This window comes from Malaclemys terrapin, chromosome 2 (assembly GCF_027887155.1).
Source record: "Malaclemys terrapin pileata isolate rMalTer1 chromosome 2, rMalTer1.hap1, whole genome shotgun sequence".
In the NCBI taxonomy this organism is placed as follows: Eukaryota; Metazoa; Chordata; order Testudines; family Emydidae; genus Malaclemys; species Malaclemys terrapin.
The window spans coordinates 224,359,247-224,385,847 of NC_071506.1; the positions used below are offsets into that span (position 1 = coordinate 224,359,247).

The 26,601-nt window shown below is 42.7% G+C and overlaps 1 protein-coding gene across 4 annotated transcripts in view; it reads right to left on the reverse strand.

The window, feature by feature from the left end:
- The window catches only part of TAX1BP1 (Tax1 binding protein 1), a 99,539-nt gene that overhangs the window by 9,709 nt on the left and 63,229 nt on the right, over window positions 1–26,601 (reverse strand). Inside the window, exons 12-17 of one of the 4 annotated variants that reach the window (XM_054020074.1) lie at window positions 26,425–26,543; window positions 25,302–25,427; window positions 24,589–24,660; window positions 17,327–17,501; window positions 16,767–16,915; window positions 10,481–10,795 (exon numbers count right to left, since the gene is read on the reverse strand). In XM_054020074.1, the coding sequence (XP_053876049.1) occupies window positions 10,496–10,795; window positions 16,767–16,915; window positions 17,327–17,501; window positions 24,589–24,660; window positions 25,302–25,427; window positions 26,425–26,543 (941 nt within the window). In that variant the 3' untranslated portion in view covers window positions 10,481–10,495. Of the gene's footprint in view, window positions 1–10,480; window positions 10,796–16,766; window positions 16,916–17,326; window positions 17,502–24,588; window positions 24,661–25,301; window positions 25,428–26,424; window positions 26,544–26,601 lie in introns of those variants that run through there. The other 3 variants (XM_054020075.1, XM_054020076.1, XM_054020077.1) reach the window with 3 other exon arrangements.

A 26,601-nucleotide genomic window follows, 5' to 3' on the forward strand; every position in this document is an offset into this window, starting at 1 on the left:
GATGGGTAGGGTGCACGTAGGGGCTGAATGATCACTGCTAACAAATTTCCAATTAAAGGCGCTGGGGCACATGCGCACCTGAAGCGGAGCACCCAGAGGGACACAACTTGAAGAAGAATGAAGGTTCTGTATTGGAGGATTTTGCCTCATGCTCTGAGGCCATTTCCACAATCATTTTCATTTCAAACTACTACAGAATCAAATTGTCCTGAATGTTGACCTGTACAGAATCAACTACTACTCAAGACATACTAAAAAGAGGATTACCATGTTCTCTAGTGTTATCTGTTTCCTCAGAGTAATTTGAAATCATGGAAAAATTATCAAGTGCCCCATCTAATCTAATATCCTGATCCCAACAATTGCCTAACTCAGGAGTAGGCCAAAAGCCCACAATGCACCTGACTGAACTGTGGAATACACATAGGAATGGAAAGTTCACAGTAATTTAGTTCCCAATTTCTCCCAGCCAATGTAATTGAAGATTCCTCTTTAGCCATATAAATTATAATAATTTATATTGAGTTATAAGGCATGCATAGCACTTTACAATTGGTCACTGTCCCATGGATAAACAATTCTTGCCCTAAGGCATTCAGAGAGTAAGCACCAATGAGTGGAAATACAGTTAAATTTACAATACAGAAAGTATCAGACAGTAATCACTGGAGGACATACCCTCACTGTCACTGGAATGTAAATGCCACCCTTTTTTTTTTTTTTATTTTATTTTAATTTTAATGATCTATTTATCCCCCATGTATCTTGTCACGAGTTCCACGGTGCATAAACTATTTCTGTAATTTGTTTTATATGTTATCTTTTATGTGCATTGTCTTTTTTTTATTATTCCTGTGGAAGATGATACAAGTAAATGAGTGGGTTTGGTATGACCTGCTACGGAGTAAATGGGAAGGAAGGAAGAAAGCTAAATCCAAGAGGTCAAAAAAGTATGAGTCACTCCCATAGTCCAAAACAGGATTGGGACCTCATTGTGTTTGGTACTGGGCACACATTCATAAAGGCCTTGTGGTCCCTGCCCTGAAGAGCTTTACAGATCATTAACATGTGACGGTAAATTAAACAATACTGATCCTGTGCTGACTGCTGAGGGGTCACATCTATTCACCCTTAGAACTGGTGACTATACTAGTCATTTGTGCTTTGCATGAAAGGACTGAAATAAATGTGTGTGTTTTCCCTCAGCCCCTTCCGCACTCAGCAGATGTCCTGCCTCCCTCTGTGCAGTAAAGTCTGCATCTTTGCAATCAGCCAGTCTGGGCTCCAAGGCAGTTCTTCCTCATCCTCGGCTAAACAGATCTGCTCCTTGCGGATTCCTGATCTGGGGAAGCAGATGGGAAGTGGCAGCAAGGAGACTATTCACAGGTAGAGGAGGGTATTTTGACTAGTTGAGGTGGAAAGGCCGTTTTGGACACATTCCAGAAAAAAGGCCTGACCCAATTTCCAGTGGCCACAAATTCTCAACTCACTACCCACATACCTACTGTGACTAATAACATTCTTTAAGAGTCTTTAGGCAGTTACTCTGGCCATACTGCAAGCTGGGATCAGTTCTACATTTCCTAAATAAAACTAATCAACTTCATCATTAATAAAAACCTCTTGTATCTTGCACTCTTCTTATATCTTCATGCCTCTAGGAATGATTTCCTCTCCCAGAATGTCTAACAATTATATTCTTGTCACTGTTACTTAGTAACTTAGCACCTACTGTAGGTCCTAGAACAATTTGTTATAAAGGTCTATGTCAAGAGCAGACTCTCTTGTATGTGCCAGACTAAGATGTGCCAAGACAACAACATTTGATATTAAGCAACAGTTTCTCTGAAACTGGTCCTGATGTGCTGTTCAACCCAATCTACACATGAATTAACAAACAAAACAATGTTTTGTGGGAGTTACGGTTGAAGCAGGACATGTTCCATTCACCCAAATCCTTAAAAGAATGGAAAGAAGAAATTAATGGGAAACACTCTGCATTTATTTTCACTCCCATATTGCCTACAATGCTTTTGATAACACACTTCAACACTCCATAAAGCTCTCTCCTTCCATCTCCAGCAGATACCAAAAGGCCAAGTATACCCCATCTTCGCTAAATTTGCACTCTAAGTGCAAAACCTCATATGCTTTTATATCAATTATACCAACAGATCAGCACATCTGACTGTCACATATGCCATGTATTTGAAAGGTTATTCCATTGTAACATTGCAGAGGTCACTGCTTAAGTTTTGTGTTAGAAAGTCAGATGGAACTGCTAGTTGCTCTGTAGACCAGCCATTGGAGGAAAACTTGTCATACACATTTTCCCACTCCTAGTGAGTTACAACTATTTACTACTTAACACTAGAACATTGGTAATAAGGAATCCTCAATTCGATCCCTAGCTCTGCGGGAGAAGTTTGATTTATGATGGTTAGAGCTAGGATAGCCCAAACTTGTTTAGTGACTCTGAAAGGCAGCGTGATGCTGTGAATAAAACTGGAGTTACAGGCCTGCAACGATGTTGCATAAACTCTCTGCTAACTTATTAGAAAATGGAAATGGGGGCAAGTGTTAACAGCTCTTCCATGACAGTCTTCTATATTGGGGTTCATGGACTTAGCCTAGCTTAAGAGTAGTGAATTATATGGGAATTTCAACTACAATTAGAAGAGGTAAGATTTTAACTCCTGGTCTTCTCTTCCCTGCTCAGGGAATTTCCTCTAGGCTAGAGGGATATTTGAGAAGGAGGTTGTCTCTCTGTCCTTCCCTCCCTGGAAATGAGTGACAGTATTTGCACCGCCTGCTGAATTGGTCATCAAATTCAAAGGGTTTGCCTTGGTGCAAATATTCTCCATTATGGCTAAACTACTATAAAATGCCCTATAGCCAAACACTACCCATGCATACCTGATATTCTAGGAATCTGCACAAGAGGAGCAATGATGTGGACAAATGACGGGTCCCAGAGTGCTTTAGAGTTCTTGCAAAAAGTCGTCCCCTCCCCCCCCCCCCCCCAAAAAAAAAAAAATAAAAGAAAGAAAAAAAATCCAGTACAGAAAAATTTCTAAAGGGCTGATTTCTGAACTCTTATTTTTTCTGTATCAATTCATTTTTCATCAAACCACCATGAAAAAAAATCAAATAGAGCTCAAATATTTTATGTTTTCCATCACAATAAGATTTTTATCAAATAAAAGTTTAAAGCTCTTGGTAAACTGAGCTCTAAAACATATGATTAAATCAGACGTCTGCATGAGAAGATGAAATTATCCATTACAATTACCCCAAAAGAATTACTGCTTCTCTGATCTCTCCAGCATTTTGAAGATGGCAAAGTTAGAGACAAGTAGTGCACCCAAAATATTGCATTTGTATTCTTATGATATGGGCTTTATATACATGCAGATTCTACCTCAAGTTCTTCTCTACCAGAAAAATATTATTTCTGAGAGAGTCTCTGGAATATTTTGTGCAGTACTACTACTCCACTTAATCAAGATAATGTTTCTGTCATATATTTTTTTACCCAAGAATTACCGTATCCTATTGGTTATTAAATTACCATATTTCAGAAATATCTATTTGTGCAGAGGTTATGTATTTTACACATAACAAAGCAAGACATTGTAAATACCAAATTTTGCTGATAGGCTTCCTTCATTAGTATTTTTAGATTTTATTCCTAACAAAGCAACCATTGTTTTACTTGTCCTTTTGCTGACATTCTTATTTCAAAGTATTCGCCATCGGAGAGGCTTACCCATTTTCTAGAAAGTGAACTAGAGAGCTTACTAGTCTCTTTATCAAGGATTCCCACAAATTAGGGAAGGAAAAGACCTATTAGAACATCTAGTCCATATGTATACCAATGCAGGATCATTCCCTAACATGCATTTTAAGACTAGTGTCACTGTCTGTTTTCTTGTCTCCATCTCTCTCTTGGAGGATGCAATATCCAGTTCAAACTGCCCCACCTTGACCAAGAAGAAACAGAAAATGAAACAATGCTGACATCAGACGAGTTAGGAAATGTCAGGAAAAAGTGCCCTGTGCTATCTTAATTCACCCCTTTGTGCATATGCATTATGATACAATCTTTAGTTACATGATCACATATTTTTTCCACAAGGCTCCTGCCTCATTCAGTGGACAGGATGGATGGTGTTCACTTAGCAGCTATTAAATATTTTGTTTTATCCTCATTGTTCAGTGTGTGGCCTCTTGACTTTACTGCATATTATTCAAACACCACTCATGGGCCTTTCTAGGACACTCCTCACTGTAGCATTCAAGTGCTTCACAAATATTTTATTTATCTTCAGAACACCCCTCTGAGGTGAGAGGGTGTAATCTCCATTTTACAGAGGGGAACTGAGGAACAGAGAGATTTGGGTCAAAAGTTTCCTCTAATTTTGGGTGCCCAATTTGATACACCTACTCTGAAAAAATTAGATCCTAATTCAGCATTATATAGGATTTTATAAATACATTCAAAGCAGAGCTCCATTGACTTCAGTTGCAGCTGTGAGAACTCAGCAGTTCTGCAAATCAGATCCCATGGTATCAAGCTGGATACCCAGAAAATGAGAAACAATTAGTAACCACCTATGTAAAGTTTGGTTTAAGTGGCTAGTATCATACAGAAATTCAGGGAGGAGGGGAAAAGATATTGTCAGTTGCTTTGACTGCCTATGCAACTTCTTCTATCAGGGCTTGTCTATACTTACCGCGCTGGTTCGGCGGCAGGCAATCGAACTTCTGGGTTCGATTTATCGCGTCTAGTCTGGACGCGATAAATCGAACTCAGAAGTGCTCCCCGTCGACTCCGGTAATCCTGCTCGCCGCGAGGAGTACGCGGAGTCGACGGGGGAGCCTGCCTGCCGCGTCTGGACGGCGGTAAGTTCGAACTAAGGTATGTCGACTTCAGCTACGTTATTCACGTAGCTGAAGTTGCGTACCTTAGTTCGATTTGGGGGTTTAGTGTAGACCAAGCCTTAGTCTCCAACTCAGACAATAACTTTGCCCCTAAGTCAACCCTGACCATGAATTTTTTCCCACCCATTCTTGGCTACAAGTCTACTTTATCTAGAATACTGTCAGAATGAGCACTCTTATTTACTATCAGGACTACAACAATTCCCTCAAGCTCTTTACGTTGTTTCTCAAGATAAGCAGTTTTGGGGTGAGACTGGGGAGGCTATAATGTGGTGGTCAGACAACCATCTTCTATCACATTTACAAGCTGAAATTCAAACACTGTCCTGCTGGTTTTCAAGCCAGTTTGTGGGCTTGCACCATCCTGTTTCCGAGACATCAAAGCCATTTAATTTCATACATGCACACACAACTCAGGTATTGTCTTCTCCTCCCTGCCACTATTTACAGTTGGAAAAAAGCAGAGGTGCTGGATCCAGGACACAGGCTGGAAGGTCGCCCTCGAGCGCACCCTCAAAATGCCTGCTTATTACCCGGTTGGTTGCAGATAGAGCTCGAGTGAGATGAAAGGGCCGGCTGATGGTCTGCCGGCACTTACAGCCTTGCCCTTCTTTTGGACGGGTTCTGGTTGAGTTTGGGTCCCGAACCTGCAGGACTGTTGCGGCTTAAACCGCTTCCTCTCAGGCCCCGGCGTGTAAAGGCCCAGAGAGCGCAAGGTAGTCCTGGAGGCTTTTAGGCCGTGTAATTTACTGACTGTCCATTCCAAAAACAGTGCCAGGCCATGCAATCTGAGGTCCTGGATGGACTGCTGAACCTCCACGACAGGCCCAACGACTGCAACCAGGATGCATGCCTCATAGAAATAGCTGAAGCCATGGTCTGGGCCACAGAATCTGCTGCATCTGAGACCGCTTGGAGGGCTGCCCTGGCCACAGTCCTGCCCTCATTGAGGATAGCTGGGAATTCCTTCCTGGACTCCTCTGGCAGTGAGTCCATGAACTTAGCCATGGACTGCCAAATACTAAAATCACAGCAGCCAAGCAAGGCCTGATAGTTGGGCACTCTCAGCTGGAGGCTGGACGTAGAAGATCGAGCCTCTTTGCCTCCTTTTTCTTAGGAGTCAACCCCAATTGGCCTGGTCTATTGTGCTCATTGGCTGCTGACACAACCAGTGAGTGTGGGGCAGGATGAGTATAAAGATATTCAAAACCCTTAGCGGTGACGTAGTACTTTCTTTCCACCTGCTTAGAGATGGGGGGCAGGGAGGAGGGTGTCTGCCACAGGGCCTTGATTAGTTTCATCACTCCCTCGTGTACTAGCAATGCCAACCTGGAGGGGCACTTAATACATTGAACAGGGAGTCTGAGGGCTCTGCCAGCTCCTCAGCTTCCAGCCCCAGTTTGATGCCACCCTCTTCAAAAGCTCTTGGTGGGCCCTTGCACCATCCTGGGGGACTGCATGAGAAGCCCCCACTATCACCTCATCTGTCAAAGATAAGGAGGCAGCAGGTACAGGTGGGTCTGCCAACTCCACTACTTCTGCCAAAGGATTCCTCAGCTGAGTCTGTCCCTGGGGAGCTTGCTCTGACTCCACATCCAAGTCAGGTGGTGGGCAGGAGACTGTCACCAACTGTCTTTCGGGTGCCCCTGCGACCAACCAATGCCCCTGCGATGGTTGGGGAAATCCCCAGGGGTTCCAGAGTGGCCAGGCGGCCACTGGTGGCCCAAAGGGGAATGCCAATGTCCCCTGTGGGTGACCTTGGCTTGCAGGCAGGTCTTCCTCCTCTGGCTCTATATACTTCCTCCTCACTGTCTGAGCCCAAGGAGGGAGAGACTTGTCTGGGGAACCAGAACGGTTCTGAGGCCCCCTATCTACTCCATTCCTGTCGGCTCTCTCTGCAGACCTCCACTGGGACGATGGGTCTCAATGCCGCGACTCCGGTGACGGGCGGATCAGCAACAATACCCTGGTGATCAATGCCTCACACTTTGCCACTCCGTAAACCAGGACCGAGAGTGAGAGGATTGATGTCTCGGAGACCGTTGACATTCTCGTGGTGATCCGTACTGGCAATCCAGAGACTGGTGATGGGACTCCAATGACGGAGGAACACTGCCTAGAGTCCAGGGACTGACCAGGAACTCTGGCAAGTAAGCCAACCCCCATCCAGGGACTGGTGGCGCTGTTCAGGCGAGCGCCGGCAGGGTGCCCCCTGCAGCGGTGAGTGGTGCCGCACTAATGGAGACCAGGGCAGGTTTACCTTTCGAACGGGGCACTTCACTGGCAGGCGTGGACAGCACCACTAGGTGCAGTGTGCCTCTGCTGCTTCCCAGAGCAACGAGCAGGTCTGGAAGTGGGCTCAGCAGCTCAATGGGAGCTGGAGCCTGACAACTGTCCGGAGGGGAAGAGCCACCCCTCGTGGGTCTTTGCTCTCCTCTGGCTCTCTCCCTCCCTTTATGGGATGTATGTGAACACCCTCTCCTGGCCCTTCTTTGCATTTTTAGCCAGTACCGTGGATGAGGATTGGCGCCGGTCAGCAGTTGGTGTCGGCAGCATGCTCTGCATTGAGGCCACGGTGCTTGGAGCAGAAACCGATCTTATCAGCTCCGAGGCTGGTGCGAGGGCCGACTCCATAAGGAGTGCTCGAAGACGAATGTCCACTCCTTTTTTGTCCGCGGCCTGAAGCTCTTGCAAATGCGACACTTGCCGCTCATGCGGGTTTCCCCTAAACACTTCAGGCAGTGTTTCTATGAGGATCACTGAGTGGCACAGATTTTTTGCAGCAGTCGCAAGGCTTGAAGCCCGGGGACCAGGGCATCCCCCATCCCTAAGCTAAGTCCCGTATGGGACTAACCAACTAATTCTAACTTTACACTAAGGGAGCTATTAAACTATATAACTTTCACAACTATATACAACGAATTCGCTACTAGGCACAGTTGAGATAGGAAAGCTTGCCGAGGCAAGGAGACGTTCCAGCACGATCACAGGCAGTAAGAAGGAACTATGGAGGGGGAGCCAATGGTGCCTCTTATACCAGTGCATATACACGTCACTCCAGAGGGCACCAGAGCCAGTACCCTACGGATATACTGAGGGAAAAACTTCCGACACCGGTGCATGTGTCGAGCACACACACCTACAATGGAACCTATAATAGAATGGACATGAGCAAGCACTCGAAGAAGAATTTTGACTTATTCACATATATCCCCCTCTCGCTTTTATTTGGAAACTAATTATGTTTTACCATTCTCAGTCTATTTCCATTTGACAGGAAGAATATCAATTCTTATAGTATATTAAAATATAAATTGCTATTTGATCTGAGAAAAGAAGTATCTTCTTGACACATTTACCTGAAGTTGTTTCCTATTTGAGCATATTAGGTTCCTTCCATCTCATTACAAAATCTAAGCTGTGTCAGCAAATGAGCACAAGACTCTAGCACTGTTTCTCTGGGGTTTGCGAAAGGGCAAAACACATAGATCAGGAAGAACACTCTGCTAATTAAACTGCAGCAGATGACTCAAGAAGAGAAGGGCTTGTCATAAGTAATGTCTATGCCAAGAATGATCAGATTAAATATGCAAAATGTGAAGAAAAGGTGGGCAACAGCACAAAGCTGATATTCCAGACCTTAACTAGGCTGCAATAGTTCTGACAGTTTCCCTAATTATTCACAATAATGGACATAGGGTTCAAAAGGCAGGAGGAAGAAATACATTTTTCTCCATTATAGGTGCTGAGCACCAAGGCTAAAATCATGCCTGTCTGAACACTGATCAGTTTCTGCAAAGGTTAATAGCAATTAAATGTGGCAAACTAGACTAAATGAGAAACAGGTCATGATACCACCGTACTTGCAAAGAGCACAATACTTTGTAGAAAACTATTTCTGAAATATTTCTTAAAGTAGCAACAGCATCTAAAAACTGAAACACAGTAAAAAAACCTGTTCAAATTAAAACATACATATAGTTTTAATATATAGTTTAAGTATAGTTTTCTTCATAAACCAGTTCACTAACCCTCATTTTTCTTTTTTATACGAGAGTATTTGAGCTAACCAAATAAAACAAAAAAATAAAGATTCCTAACATCCCTTAAAAGATATGTTTGACCCTAAAAACTCCTCAATGCCAACAGTAACAGTAGCTCCTGACAGGCCTGACAAACTCAATAGATCCAACACATTGCTTTCGTAGTATTTATCCAATGAGGGTCAAGTGAGGTATCTAATAAAAGTTTATGTCATACTGAGTCTCGTAATAGTTGCGAGATGGATGGATGAATATTTAAAAGGTTTCAGAGTAGCAGCCGGGTTAGTCTGTAGCCGCAAAAAGAACAGGAGTACTTGTGGCACCTTAGGCCTGGTCTACACTAGGCGTTTATGTCGAAGTTAGCGCCGTTACATCGAATTAACCCTGCACCCGTCCACACCACGAAGGTATTTAGTTCGATATAGAGGTCTCTTTAATTCGACTTCTGTACTCCTCCCCGACGAGGGGAGTAGCGCTAAATTCGACATGGCCATGTCGAATTAGGCTAGGTGTGGATGGAAATCGACGCTAATAGCTCCGGGAGCTATCCCACAGTGCACCACTCTGTTGACGCTCTGGACAGCAGTACGAGCTCGGATGCTCTGAACAGCCACACAGGAAAAGCCCCGGGAAAATTTGAATTTGAATTCCTTTTCCTGTCTGGCCAGTTTGAATCTCATTTCCTGTCTGGACATTGTGGCGAGCTCAGCAGCACTGGCAATGATGCAGAGCTCTCCAGCAGTGATGGCCGTGCAATCTCAGAATAGAAAGAGGGCCCCAGCATGGACTGATCGGGAAGTCTTGGATCTCATTGCTGTGTGGGGCGATGAGTCCGTGCTTTCCGAGCTGCGCTCCAAGAAACGGAATGCAAAGATCTACGAGAAGATCTCTAAAGACATGTCAGAGAGAGGATACAGCCGGGATGCAACGCAGTGCCGCGTGAAAATCAAGGAGCTGAGACAAGGCTACCAGAAGACCAAAGAGGCAAACGGACGCTCCGGATCCCATCCCCAGACATCCCGTTTCTACGAGGCACTGCATTCCATCCTAGGTGCGGCCGCCACCACTACCCCACCAGTGACCGTGGACTCTGAGGATGGGATATTGTCCACGGCCGGATCCTCGGACATGTTAGCGGACGGGGAAGATGAGGAAGGAGAAGAGGTGGACGAGGCAGTCGACAGCACTCACAACGCTGATTTCCCCGACAGCCAGGATCTCTTCATCACCCTTACAGAGATCCCCTACCAACCGTCCCCAGCCGTTACCCCGGACACAGAATCTGGGGAAGGATCAGCCAGTAAGTGTTGTAAACATCTAAACATTTATTTTTAACAGAACAGGAATATTAACAATTAAAAAAATGGGTTTCTCATGATTAGTTTGCCCTAGGCGCTTAACGGTTCAGTCATGGGCAGTGCAACTATTGAAAAAAAAATCTAGCAATGTCCAGTTTTGCATGATTGTCCTGCCCAAGCCGCTCTACTGTTTAGTCACTGCTACAGCAGCTAGAGTAAAATGCGGTCTATATGTCCGGGGATGGAGCAGAAATCCTCCTGTGACATCTCGAGGAAGCTCTCCTGGAGGTAATTGGAAATCCGTTGCATTAGGTTCCTGGGGAGAGCGGCCTTATTGGGTCCTCCGTAGTACGACACGTTGCCGCGCCACGAGACAAGCAAGTACTCGGGAATCATTGCTCTGCACAGCAGGGCGGCATACGGCCCTGGTCTTTGGAGGCTTTCCCGGAGCATTCTCTCTTTCTCGCTGTCAGAGATCCTCATGAGGGTGATGTCGCTCATGGTGACCTGCTTTGAATGAGGTAGGGGAATGTTAGTGTTGGGACTGCTTTACCGTTCCTTTACAGAACTGTAACTGCTGGTTTGCAGCCACGCGGTGGAGGCGGGAGAGGGGCAGCCGAAAGGGATCGTTCCCGGGGACAGCCGCGAGGGTGTGGGACAGGAGCAGAGTTCCTGCTTGCCGGATTGCTGGCAGCAGGGACCGACATTGATTTCAATGTGAAATGAGGCCATTGCTAATATAAAAGTTTTAAGCTGCCACGAGTCTACGGCTTACCATGTCTGCCTGCAACAGAAATTCCGTTGTCCTGACACGCTTCTCAAATGTGCTGTGCAAGACCCCAGGCACTGAATGCGAAGGCCGAGAATTCGACCTTGTGCTGAGTGCGCATGTGATAGGTGCTGTGCATGGTCTTGTTCACAGAGAAAGACTATGTTCTTTGTTCACAACTACATTTATCTTTCTGAGGAATTCACTCCCTATTTCCCATTCCCACAGCCCCATCTGCGACTGTCTCACAACCTAGCCTGGCATCACACTCCCAGAGGCTAGTGAGGATTAGGCATAGGAAGAAGAGGACACGGGAGGACATGTTCTCAGAGCTTATGGCCTGCTCCCGAGCCCAGGCAGCACAGCAGACCCAGTGGCGGGAGAACTTGTCCCAAATGCAGCAAGCAAACATGGATCGGGAGGAGAGGTGGCGGCAGGAAGACCAGCAGGCGACTCAAACCCTGCTTGGACTACTGAGGGAGCAAACGGACACGCTCCGGCGCCTTGTGGATGTTCTGCAGGAACGGAGGCAGGAGGACAGAGCCCCACTGCAGTCCATCTCTAACCGCCCTCCCCCGCCACCAAGTCCCATACCCCCCTCACCCAAAGTGCACAGAAGGAGAGGCGGCAGAGTCCACGCAAACTCTCACTCCACCCCTGCAGAGAGCTCTAGTAGCAGAAGGCTCTCATTCCCCAAAATTTGACAAGTTCTTTCCTTCCCGCCTGACACAAGCCCCCGTCCAAGTTTCACCTCCCAGTTCCATGTGTAGTTGATAATAAAAAATATGTTTCTGTTAACTAATGTTTCCATCATGTTCTTTTGGAGGAGGGGGGGAAAGGGGGATGGTAATTGGACAGGACAGTCACCTTTGGCAGGGTACATAGGCGGGGGCAGGTACAGCAGCAGGGCACATACACAGTGCAGTGACTAGTTGCCCTGGTCAGTCTGGGAGGTGGTTTTCATGTTCTGTAGTGGGGGGTGGGTTGCTCTGTGACTTTGTGGCGGGGGAGGGCAGTTACAGATCTTAAGCGGCGGTCCTTATGCAGGATCACAGAGCCACACAGCAGGAGATCTGTAACCGTCCTCCCCCTGCCACAAAGTCACATAGCCCCCCCATACACACAGTCCCGATCAGGAGGGGTGACAGGCTCCGTTGAAAGAACCAGCCCAGCACAGCGGAGCCTGTCAATCCTTGAGTTTAGAAGCTTTCTTTGCGTCACTACACTACACCCGCTCCGCACCACAATCCGCGTCCCAGTTTTAAAAAATCCCCGCGAAAACAGTAGGAAAGAAAACGGTGTTCATTAACAAAGTAGAACTGATTTTATTTCGAAACGTGTGTTGGAAGGGGGGGAGAAGGGGGTATGTAACTGGAGAGGATAGTCAACATTAACTGGGTAAAGAAACGGGGGCAGGTTCGGCTTCTCTGTACACAAACTTTACAGTCACAGGTTACCCTGCTCACTCAGGAACCTAGCTTTCAAAGCCTCCCGGATGCACAGCGCGTCCCGCTGGTCTCTTCTAATCGCCCGGCCGTCTGGCTGTGCGTAATCAGAAGCCAGGCTATTTTCCTCAACCTCCCACCCCGCCATAAAGGTCTCCCCCTTGCTCTCACAGAGATTGTGGAGCACACAGCAAGCTGCTATAACAATGGGGATATTGGTTTCGCTGAGATCACAGCGAGTCAGCAAGCTTCTCCATCTCCCCTTGAGACGGCCAAAAGCACACTCCACCACCATTCTGCACTTGCTCAGCCGGTAGTTGAAGAGTTCTTTTTCACTGTCCAGGGCGCCAGTATAGGGCTTCATGAGCCAGGGCATTAGCGCGTAGGCTGGGTCCCCGAGGATGACTATAGGCATCTCCACATCCCCAACAGTTATTTTGTGGTCCGGGAAGTAAATACCTTGCTGCAGCCGTCTAAACAGACCAGAGTTCCTGAAAACACGAGCGTCATGAACCTTGCCCGGCCATCCCACGTAGATGTTGGTAAAACGTCCCCTGTGGTCCACCAGTGCTTGCAGCACCATGGAAAAGTAGCCCTTTCTGTTAATGTACTGGCTGGCCTGGTGGTCCGGTGCCAGGATAGGGATGTGAGTTCCATCTATGGCCCCACCGCAGTTTGGGAATCCCATCGCTGCGAAGCCATCTATGATCGCCTCCACGTTTCCCAGGGTCACTACCTTTGGCAGCAGTACATCAACGATTGCCTTGGCTACTTGCATCACAACAACCCCCACAGTAGATTTGCCCACCCCAAACTGGTTCGCGACTGACCGGTAGCTGTCTGGCGTTGCAAGCTTCCAGAGGGCTATGGCCACTCGCTTCTGGACAGTCAGGGCTACTCGCATCCGGGTGTCATTGCGCTTCAGGGCAGGGGACAGCAACTCACAAAGTTCCAGGAAAGTTCCCTTCCGCATGCGAAAGTTTCGCAGCCACTGGGATTCATCCCAGACCTGCAGCACTATGCGGTCCCACCACTCAGTGCTTGTTTCCCGTGCCCAGAATCGCCGTTCCACGGCATCAACATGACCCATTGCGACCGTGATGTCCTCGGCGCTGGGTCCCCTGCTTTCTGAGAGGTCTGTGCTACTCTCAGACTTCAGGCCATCACCGCGGTGACGTAGCCTCCTCGCCTGACTTATCTGCATCTGCCTCAGGGAAAGGTGTATGATAAGCTGCGAGGCGTTGAGAGCGGCCACAACTGCAGCGATGGTCGCAGTGTGCTCCATGCTCGCAGTGCTGTGGCGTCCGCGCTGTCACTGACTAGAAAAGTGCGCGAACGGATTTCCCGCCGGCGCTTTCAGGGAGGGAGGGCGGGAGTGATGGACGGATGACGACAGTTACCCAAAAGCACCCTGGACACATTTTTTTTACCCAGAAGGCATTTGCGGCTCCACCCAGAATTCCAATGGGCAGCGGGGACTCCGGGAACTGTGGGATAGCTGCCCACAGTGCACAGCTTCCAATGTCGACGCTTTCCCCGTTAGTGTGGACTCACAAAGTCGAATTACTGTCCTTAGTGTGGACACACACGTTCGACTTTGCAATATCGATTCCAAAAATTCGATTTAAGTAAAATCGAACTACTCTCGTAGTGTAGACAAGGCCTTAGAGACTAACAAATGTATTTGAACATAAGCTCACAAAAGCTTATGCTCACATAAATTTGTTAGTCTCTAAGGCTTGGTCTACACCTCACCCCACAAATCGAACTAAGGTACGCAACTTCAGCTACGTGAATAACGTAGCTGAAGTTCGAAGTACCTTAGTTCGATCTTACCTCGGTCCACACGCGGCAGGCAGGCTCCCCTGTTGACTCCGCGGTACTCCTCTCGTCTAGCTGGAGTACCGCAGTCGACGGCGAGCACTTCCGGGTTCGACTTATCGCGTCCAGACAAGACGCGATAAGTCGAACCCAGAACTTCAATTGCCAGCCGCCGAACTAGCGGCTGGGTGTAGACATACCCTGAGGTGCCACTAGTACTCCTGTTCTTTAAAAGGTTGTGTATGTACTGAAAAGATCTTTTAAAATCTGTGTCCCAGGCAAGGTGAACAAACAGTTACACCAGACAAAGGGATGTAGATTCACCTATCTGCCTTGGTTCATATGTAGATTAAAGCATTGTAAGCCAACACAATGGAAGCACTGTTTTGCATATAGTCAACAGGAGGATGTGAAGGCAACTTGGAGCCAGCACACCAGGAGAAGCAAAAAGACGGTTATCCATTCACTAAGGAAATGAAGAGCGGAAGGTATTCATGAACTCTTGGACCCTGGGTGAGTGAAAACCAGCTAGCTCTACAAAAGACTGAATCCTTGGGGGGAAAATCTACTTAGCTACATAGAAAAAGTAACTGTTGATAAACACAAACCCAGGTTTGCATTCTATGTTTTTGTTTTATATGCAACAATTTTTGTTTCCATTATCCTAATTTACAATCTCTTAAATTTTAGCCTTTGATAATAAGCATATGATAATATAGAAGGGCACTTTCCATAGGGTTACCATATTTCAGATTCCCAAAAACAGAACACTGCCGGGGGGGAGGGGGGGCGCGTAGAGCTGGGGATGCTAGAAGGGGTGCATTGTCACTCCCTGGCATGGGTGGCTGGCAAAAACCCAGGATGCAGCAACAGCTGTCATTCAGCACCTCTTTGTGGGACACTCTTCTCAGGGCTGGGAACTGGGGCCTGGGTGGGCGGGATCTGGCAGCTATGGCTTCCAGGGGAATAGACCAACCTGCTGCGGATGCAGGGAAGGGACCAATCAGCTGCAGCTTGTCTGCTCGGCAAACCCACAGAAATTTCCTGTTATTGAAAAATCCGTCCGTACAGAGAAAGGAAGCTCAAAGAAGAGGCTATGTCCAGGAAAACCCGGACGTATGGTGACCCTACTTTCAGAAGCACTCGGGCTGGGGCTCACCTACTGTTAACTTACAAGACAAAGTAAGGGGTAGCAGAGCCCTAAGGAGATTGTTTGGGTGGTGTTGGCGAGCCAATACTCAGTTAAGCACAAGCAAATCTTCCTCTCACTGGAGGCAGGAGGGTAACAAGGTGGCTCTCAGTCCAGGGCACTCCGAGAAACAGCGATAACCCATAACTCTTGATGGGGGTGGCGGGGAGTGGCACAATTTAAAGGGGAGGGACACATGACCGCCACATGTGTCACCTCTGGCCCTTTTCCCTACCCCTGCGCCCCCCACACCCTTCCTAGCCGGCACCACCTTTCTCTCATTCCCCACAGTTGCAGGAAAGGAAGGGACTCAGAGGTCTTCCCCACACCCCTCTGGGGGAGCTGTGCTGCCATCCCCGTCTCTCTTCCCTGCTCCAGGCACCTCCTGGTAGGATTCAGCAGGGGCGCTAGGTGCTGGTGCCTTTCCCAGACACATCCACCTCAGCTATGCTCAGCCCGACTCCCACCCTGGAAGAAACTGGTGGCGCGGGGGAGGGATGTGATTCCCTCCCCCTGCACTCTCTGACCTCTGCAGACAAAGCGTCACACTATGAAGCCCTGGAAAATATATTAGCAAACAATACCATTTTTACTTTACCCTGTTTTAGATGACAGACAAGAGTTTCTGCCACTTCAAACTTTTGGTGATTGTAAAAGGCCAAAATGGAAATTGTTTCAATGTTTAATATTTTCATTCTGTTTAAATATTTCTTTGATTCTGTATCTCTTGCAAATCTGTCTTCATAAATTTACACTTTGCATTAAACTATATGCCAAACATTTAATTCAGAAACACTGGTAATACAATCCTCCAGCTTTTTTGTCTCGTCTTCGGTGTCAATTAAGTTTTCATATACTGGTGAGAGAATTAAAAACATCTGTGTTCTACAAGCAAGGCTGTGTATGTAATGTTAAGGAATGGGAATATGGTTATATATTGAAATAGCAATATGGACTTGAAATAAGTTAACTTTTTTCTTTTTAAATATTAAAGCAATCAGAGGCTATGACTCCAAAACCAAAATAAACTGGTATTAGAATTCAAAAGAGATTTCTATTACTTGAATTTTCATCATTTTGTGTGCACATTTTTCACCTTAAATAGTGCTCATCCGGTATTTTTCAATAAAATTTCAGTTCTGATATGCTTAAACGCATCAGAATTTTTAAATGCTTATTATAGCCAAGCAATTGTTAGCTCCTGGATGCTGATTAATAAATGAAGAAAAAAAAAAAAAAAAAAGTAAGCTAACTTACATTGCTATCCTCAGGGTCTTCCAGACCATCAGGCCGACTAAGGTTGCGAGCAGGCTGACTGCAGACTACGTTGTCTTCCAGTTCCCAACAGGAAGTCCTTACAGGCAGCCTTTGGAGCTCCTCAGGATAAAAAGCACCATCTGCTCCATCTGAAATAAAAATTAGAAGAACAGTCCTCTTATTTTGTAAAAAAAAGTTCTGTTCAATACAATTAGTACACTTTTTGTCATATCAAAATAATAATGAAATCAAAATTTCAAATGTTTTCAGTTTAGATTTCATAAAACTAGGAGTTCTCAACCAAAGCCCAAAATCTGGTAAACGGAATGCACACCTAGAACAAACTTGGTGTGAGTACACCATTGTTCTTGTGTCCTCTTGAAAATTTTCCTTTTAGTGACCAGAGTCGACAGACTTATTAATGAATCCAACCATTTACGACAAACATATTATATGCCAGGATATCAACAGTCCGGTCCCACCTCTACATAAATAAAATGGCACCATTATTTTTAAATTGTGGGACAAAAGAAAGCTGAGGAAAATAAAACTTTACAAACCTCTTGTTTCCTGGATTGCGTAAGGGTTTCCAAACTGCAGTACTGGTAGTCTACTTGGCACTGCAGGAACCAGTCCACTCTCCTCTGAGTATGGACTGAGAAAATGTACACCTTGCTGAGAAATCTGTCCCTTAGTTATCCTTTCAGTTTGATTTTCTGGACTCCTGCCAAGTTCCTAATTAACAAAAAGTTTCCATGTGTTAATTACATTTTTAGTCAAATTATCAAATGTTTTAAATTATGATTAAATACATCGTTTAATTAAAAGCTTCAATTTTTTAAAAAAAAAATCCAATATTTATCTGCCAATTTTCAGATCTACCTTTCACGACTTGACTGGGCTGATTAAGTAACTCCAGGTTTTTGTTAAGTTATCGATATATTTAATAATGTATTTGTAAGAAATTTTATTTCGAAGTTCTATCATCAATAGATGCAAACTCAATAAAAAAAGCCAAATCACCAATATTGTTCATACAAATACCTACTTTTGCAAAGCAAATAAAAAAAATCTGTTACAAAATATGTCGAGGCTCTGCTACTTTCAACTGATCTCTCCTTACAACTGAGATGATGTGCATATTGTGAACAATTCACAAATAAAATTCTTGTTTTATCTAAAAAAACACTATAATTTAGGAACACCCCGATTATGCAGAAATCAGGTACAGGCTTGATGCAATACTCTAAAAATATTTCTCTTTTGATAGATGCATAAAAACTTACTAGATATATTGGGCTGGATCATCTACTGGTATACATCGAGGTAGCTCTGTTGACTTAAATGGAGTTATCCCAATTTATACCAGCAGAGGTTCTGGCCCACTGGGTTAAGTTTCTTGCTCTCAGTAAGAGAAGAATTTTAAGATGGATGGGCCTTTATTCCACCCATTTCAAACTCGAGAAGAAACAAAACAACATCACTGGAGAAAAAGTCAGAAGCTGTCCTAACTTTTTCTGTCCTACAATTTGTAGGCTGTTTGTTTATCAACCCCAAGGAGCAATCAAAAGAAGTTCAAAGCGCAGGGTCTACTTTCTAAAAGTCTGAGACACTTTCTGAAAGTGGAAATGTCCCATATGCTTATCTTTTTTTCTACAATATGGAAACATTTTTGCTAAAAACATGATGGCATTTAATACTTTAATTCCAGCATCACCTAAGATTAAAATAGAATGTACATCAAAGTGCTTGTAAAAGGTGCTATAAAATAGTCTTAGCCATAAGCTGGACTGCTAGGGTAGAGACTGATTAAAAAAAATCAAAGGCTATATAACTATGTAAATAAAACAGAAACTAAGTAATTTTATAGGTTTGAAGAGACTACAAATGAACATTTTTAGCATGCTATGTTTAGTGACATTTATAAACAAACACTGATAATGGAGTATAAATTGAAAAGCTGTTTACTGTACGATGCTTAACCTTTTAAATCATGGTTTCAGCCTAGCAGAGCACTTTGATTCTTCCTTGGAATTGTTCTAGCAAATTTATAGATATTTACATTACGAGCTTTTATAAGCTTCATACAATATTTTTACAGTTGCACTCCTCATGTGTGTTGTTTAAAATGATTCCCTCCAGCTAAAAATGATTCCCTCCAGATAAATAGTTCTATCAAAATCCTGATGTTCACTTAGCTTTTCTATGAATTAGAGAAATATGGTACAGACATATTTCAAAAAAGAAAACCACCAATGTATTTGGCTATTCCTTTGTATGAAAAACAGCATCAACAGCATTTTTGGGTTTCTTTTGAGAAAAAAAATAAGTTAAATATTCTCATTTTCCAACTAGTTTACTCTATACTGAAATTACTTGAAGTCACTGTTTATTAAATAAAACTGCTGTGCTGAATGCCACTCACGTATATCTTCTCTTCCATCTTGGGTCGTTCATGTAGCATGGAATGAATGTACTTACATATTTTTAACTAACGTTACTCTCTCCATTAGCAATGCCTTGCAAAAATTATCATATTGTGATTAAGACATTGTATTGGGAAGTGGAATAAGAACACCTACTAATAATCACCCTACAAAACACTGAAGATACTTTCAGCATTAGAACATCATCTTTAATATTTCAGCATGGATTTCTTTAGTTTTAATCATACACATACTGAACTCTATGAGAAAGCCAGCTTTTGAAAGAGTGGCAGTTCCTTTTCAAACACATTTAAAAATCTGGAATGGCATTAGAAGGTATACAAATGTCCTTTTAGATAATGATCTCTTCAGAGTTGTAGTTTATCAAAGTCACACTGTAACATCTGTCAATCTGTTCTCTTACTGGCTGCTTGTGGAAATAATCAACAATGGTAGTGAATGCGTGTGTCTGGTTATAACAGAAACAATCCTTACGAAACAACAGTGGAAATAATTTATCAAACTATATATGAATATGCACTGTTCTTCTTAGATGTCAGATTAGAATTTGACACACCCACTTATCCCAATTTCTAAGGAAAAAAGAAAAAATTCTGTTCTAAGTATATGGATGACAGTTAATGCTAAACAAACAGCCAGTATATAAAAAGATTCTGCCTTACAAATTTCACTAGATTAAATGCAGCATATGATTAAATGTTCTGGAATTCTATTATAGCACAAAAAAATTATTTCTAAACATAGTATTTCCAAATATCAAGTCAGATGTTTTGATGTTTCACTATTTTTTGTTTTGGTTTGGGGTTCTTATTTTTTGATAAATAAGAAAGTTATTTATAGAAATCTCACCATTAAATTATTTTTTATTACTTAAAAATCAGTTAATTCATTTTTACTGCATTTTAAAATTTACCTTTACATGTTTTATGAGTGGTCTTCTTTATATACTATTCCCCACTGTATCTCTTTAAAACAAATTAACCAAGGCTGGCTAGAGTAGTCAGGAGGGAGTTAAACTAATAACAAAAGGGGAGACAGTAAAAAGAGGAAAGATATGCACTCTCAGCTCAAAACTGAGATGTTGAGAACAAAACCAAGAAATCAAAGGATATGAAGAGAAGAAATTCTTGAATTGCCTAAACACCAATACTAGGAACCTGGGTAACAAACAAGAGGAACTGGAAATGTTCATTTATGAACAGAAATTTGATCTAGTTGGTACTACTGAAACCTAGTGGGATGATTCGCATGATGGAACGTTAAAAAGGTAATAACCATTGATTTTAGGAAGGATCAAGTGGGCAAAAGGGGAGAGGGAGTGGCATTCTATGTCAAGAGGCATTACCTGTTTCCAAGTCATTGATAACTAGGACTAAAATCATCTTACATTCTTTGGCTCAATGTCCTAACAGTTAAAGCACAAGACGGGGTAGTAGTTGGTGTCTGCTACAGACCACCAAATCACAGTAGGGAACAGGATGACCACCTCTTTATGCATCTATGTATAAGAAAAAAAAACTCTGGTCATGGGAGGACTTCAATTTGAATGACATATGCTGGAAGTATCATGCTGCCATTACTTAAAAAATCCTTGGAATTTCTAAACACTATAGATGACAATTTCCTAACTCAAAAAGTGTTGCAATTTGTCCTAATAGATAAAGAGGAACTGATCACAGAACTAAAAATTAGGGCAGTCAAACGATTAAAAAAATTAATTGCGATTAATCACAAGATTAAAAAATAGTTTGATTAATCACAGTTTTAATCGCACTGTTAACCAATAATAAAATACCATATATTTAAATAATAGAATATCATTTATTTTGGATTTTTACATTTTCAAATATATTGATTTCAATTACAATACAGAATACAAAATGTACAGTGCTCACTTTATATTACAAATATTTGCATTGCAAAAAAAGGTAAATAGTATTTTTCAATTCAACTCAGGCAAATATGATAGTACACTCTCTATCATAAAGTTCAACTTACAAATATAGATTTTTTTTCTTTTTAATGTAACTGTACTCAAAAATAAAACAATGTAAAACTTTAGCACAGTGGTGGGCAACCCACGGCCTGCATGCAGCCCGTCAGGGTAATCCACTGGCGGGCCGCATGACAGTTTGTTTACATTGACTGTCTGCAGGCACGGCCGCCTGCAGCTCTCAGTGACTGTGGTTCACCGTCCCTGGCCAATGGTAGCTGTGGGAAGCGGCACGGGCCGCACGGATGTGCTGGCCGCCGCTTCCCACAGCTCCCATTAGCCGGGAATGGCAAACCGCAAGTGGCCATTCCAGTGTAAACCAACTGTCTCGCGGCCTGCCAGTGGATTACACTGACAGGCCACGTGCAGCCCATGGGCTGCTCACCACTGCTTTAGAGCCTACAAGTCCAGTCAGTCTTACTTCTTGTTCAGTCAATCACTACATTTACGGGAGATAATGCTGCCCGCTTCTTATTTACAGACTACTGGACAGGATCACGAGCGATTAGTGCAGGGGCGAGGAGAGGAGACCGCTAGAGTCACCCAGAGTGGTGGGGGGGGGTTTCCTGTGGCAAAGGCTCCAAAGCGCCCTTTCCCTGCTTCACGTCCTCACAGCTACTGGCAATTGCCCTTCCCCCTTCCCTCATGTAAAACAAATAAATAGATTAACCCTAAAGGAGTGAGCACAAGACTGGTTCCGAGGAGTCAGGAGGCATTTCAGTAATGTGCACTTCTGGTCTGGATAATACAGAGTCTCTTGTCCCTGGATGCCTCCTGCTTGCTACCGCAGCAAGTGCGTGCCTCCCTTCCTACCTGGCAGCTGAGTCCCATCTCCAGAGATGTGCAATTAATGCTCGTTTAAAAAAAAAAAGTGTTAATTTGTTTTGCACTAAACACGTGATTAATTGACAGCCCTACTAAAAATTAATGGTAGCTTAGGTACAAGTTATCATGACTTGATCACATTTATAATTTGAAAACAGAATAAATTCCAGACTAGTGTATATACTTGGTGCTTTAATAGGGCCACTTTCACAAAGCTAAAAACAACTGTTAGCTAAAAACTTCAGCTCGGAAGAAGAATTTAATCAGAAAAATCTGAATGATAATTGGGAGTCGTTTAAGAACACCCTACTACATCCCCAAAAAGCTACAATCCCACAACTGAGGAAGAACACTGTACTGGTGAAAAAAAACAAACAATCTGGTTTAGAGAGGAAGTGAAGGCAGATTATATTATATATACTATATATATATTATACTATATATATTACTATATATATTATTATACTATATATATATATTATACTATATATATATAGCAACTGGAAGAAAGGGGAAGCTGATAGTAATGAATACAAATCAGAAGAAATTGTAGAAAACTGATTAAGGGAAGCAAAGGGACATAAAGAGAAATCTATGGCCAGAAGAGTTAAAGACAATAGGGAGTTTTTAACTATATAAAGAACAAAAATAATTCTGACACTAGTATTGGTCCATTACTAGATAGAAACAGTAGAATTATCAATAGTAATGCAGAAAAGGCAAAAAAAGTTAAATAAAAATTTCTGTTCAGTATTTGGGGGGGAAATAGATGATATAGTCTCATCACATTGTGATAACACTCTTTCATACCAATAGTATCTCTTGAAGATGTTAGACAGATGCTACTAGAGTCATACATTTTTAAATCAGCAGGTCCAGAGAGCTTGCATCCAAGAGTTTGAAAAGAGATTGGCTGACGAACTCACTGGACCATTAATGTTCATTTTCAACAAATCTTGGAGCACTGAGGAAGTTCCAGAAGTTTGGAAGAAAGATAGTTGTGCCAAACAAGATGACTCGGGTAATTATAGGCCTATCAGCCTACCATCAATCCCAGACAAGATAACAAAGCAGCTGATTTGGGACTCAATTTATGAAGTATTAAAGGAGGATAATGTAATTAATGCAAATCAAAATGGTTTATGGAAAATACATCTTGTCAAACTAACTTGATTTTTTTTGATGAAATGACAAGTGTGGTCATTACAGGTGATGGTGTTGATGCATCAGAGAATCATAGAATATCAGGGTTGGAAGGGACCTCAGAAGGTCATCTAGTCCAACCCCCTGCTCAAAGCAGGAGCTATCCCCAAATCCCTAAATGGCCCCCTCAAGAATTGAACTCACAACCCTGGGTTTAGCAGGCCAATGCTCAAACCACTGAGCTATCCCTCCTCCCTCAGACTTCTGTAAGGCATTTGACTTAGTAGTGCACAACATTTTGACTAAAAAACTACAATATAAAATTAATGTGGCACTCATTAAATGTATTAAAAACTGGCTAAGTGATAGATCTCAAAATATAACTGTAAATAGGGAATCAAATAAGTGTGTTTCCAGAGGGGAGCTGCAGGAATCCGTTCTTGACCCTATGCTAGTCTACATTTTGAAAATAAAACTCATTACTGATAAAGTTTGCAGATGACAAAAATTAGGGAAGTGGTAAATAATGAAGAGGACATGTCACTCATTCAGAATCTGGATCACCTGGTAAACTGGATACAAGCAAACAACATGTGTTTTAATAAGGCTAAATGTACACATCTAAGAACAAAAGTATGTAGGCCATATTTACAGAATGGGGGACTATCCTCAGAAGCAGTGGTTCTGAAAAAGATTTAGGGGTTGTGCCAGATAATCAGCGGACCATGAGCTCCCAATAGGACACTGTGGCCAGAAGAGCTAATACAATCCTGGCATGCATAACCAGGGGAATCTTGAGTAAAAGTAGAGAGGTTATTTTACCTCTATATCTGGCACTGGTACAACCATTGGTGGAATACTATGTCCTGTTCTGGTGCCCACAATTCAATGATTGTTGATAAATTGGAGAGGGTTTAGAGAAGAGCTGTGAGAATGATTAAAGGATTAGAAAAAGTGCCTTACAGAAAGAGATTCAAGCAGCTCAATCTACTTAGTTTAACAAAGAGAAGATTATGCGGTGATTTGATTCCAGTCTATAATTATCTACATGGGGAAAAAATATTTAACAGTGGTCTCTGCAATCTAGTGGAGAAAGGTATAAAATGATCCAAAGGCTGGAAGTTGAAGTTAGACAAATTCAGACTGGAAATAAGGGAAATTTTTTTTTGACATTGATGGTAATTTACCATTGAAATAATTTCCCAAAGGTATTAGTTGATACTTCATTACTGACATTTTTTAAACCAAGACTGAATTTTTTTCTAAAAGATACACTCTAGGAATTATTTGGGGGAAGTTCAATGGTCTGTGTTATTACAGGAGGTCAGACTGGAGGATCAGAATGGTCCCTTCTGACCTTGGAATCTATGAAGCACCAGAGCCCACTAAACATAACATCTGATGGTTACAGTACCTTCTCACTGGTGAAGACCTCCAAATGTGATATCAGCTCTTTTATTGTTCTCTCCTTTTCTGCCAGCTGAACCTACATGAAAAAAAGTTTGCTTCACTTAAATTATGGAATGTATATCATTTCCCCATGTATTATGCTGTAAACACAAAACGCTCAGCAACTTAAAATCACATTTCTGTCTGAAAATATTTTACCTACTATAATTACATGCAACATCCTTTACAATTGAATGAAGTTAGCAAAAAAATATTTCTCTATTTTCTTCAGTTTGTTTACTGTGTGCATTTTTCAGCACTTTGTGTTTATTCAACGTCATTTAGCCTGGTAGCAGTGGGACGTTAGAAGGACTCTTCTTCAGATACATGGCTAGGGTACAAGGGAAAAGGGCAGGAGTGATGATGATGATGATGATAGTGGTAAGGGATACATCTCTCCCAGGGAGATTAGCAATGGGAGGTAAATACTGGTCCTGATGAAGCCTGCCAACAGGTTTGTATTTGCATGGATGAGGGGCCAACTACTTTGATTGTGTTGTTCTCAGGCCTGCCCACACTCCTGCTCAAAAATCCCACATGAACATCAGTAGATGGGTTAGAAAAACTCTTATTTTTTTTTCTAAAAGAATTCTTATTAAATGTGTGTGTGGTTCCTCAATGCTCTACTTTGTGTCTCTTCCTGGTCATGTGTAGTTATGTGTAGCCAAATAAGCTTACTTTATACTGGTCCTCCATTGCTGCTAGCTGGAGTTTTGCACTCTCACTGATTTTCACTTGTTCTTTCCATTTCAGCTCCAATTTGGCCAATTCATCAGCATAAACACTGCATTTCATCTTCTCATCCTAAAATAGTATAACAGAAGTCATGATCAATCACTTAATATTTTACAAATTATGGATTTTTTTTTTTTTTTTTTTTTTTTTTTTAAATCATCTGACCATTCAACACTCAGTGCTTCCCAGAAATTAGACAATTGTCAGGTGGCTTCCCCGTGGATTGATTACAGGCCCCTATTTATGTGGTAAGGCTTTGAAGAGGACAAGGATACCGTGAACTATAGCAATGAGGTCCAATATACTTTTCTTTCTTGCGTCTTCAACAAGATGCTATTGTTCTCTCCCCTTATCTGTTCTAGCTTTTCTGTATACACACAGTTTTACTCCTGCTCTTCAAAACATGCTGCCACTCTGTAAGGTGTCTCACATCCACTTCAATAAAAAACCCATTCCAGCAAGCTTTGCAAACACCCAGAGCACCTTTCATCCAGAAGGCCAAAGGCAAAGGTTTCCTTTAAAGCATGACCAACACAAATGACCAACACAAGTCAGTAATGAACCAGCACAAATGTGACCCTCCCGCCACAGAAAGTAATTAATACAATTGCCTTGCACATGTCACACCACGGTAAACAAACATTAGCATAATATGTTTGTGAAAACATGAAATATAGGGTGGTAATCTTAATGGAAACAAGTGAATGCACTTTATTTAAATAGTTGCCTCCGAAGATCTCTTTACAGATATTTCCATTTCACCATTTCAGGTTGTTCTCACCCCAATATTTGCTTTATAAAATTACTGACATTCCATTTCCACCCAAAAATAGCAGACAATCAAACATGCAACAAAGAATACCATAGCACCCACACAACGAGGTCTTAAAATTCTACTATGAAGATACCTGCTTATGATAAAGTTTCTATTATGATCACATATGTGCTATATGAATGACTATTAAGGGAACAAACAGTTCAGTAGCCGAGAAGAGTATTTCAACGTTTGAGATTTATTCCTTGTAGCTACTCTCTGTTCAACTTTCCAAAACAGGCCTTTACTTACTGATAACATTTGCTTGCATTTCTTATACTTCTCTGTTTTCTCAGCAATTTCTTTGTTCATTTCACATGCTTGATCCTTTACCACGAACTCTGAAACTATATCAGGTGAAATGGGACTAGCTGCAAATATTGGGAAAAAAATATGAATATTTGTTCTTTGTTTTTTAAAGAAACGCAG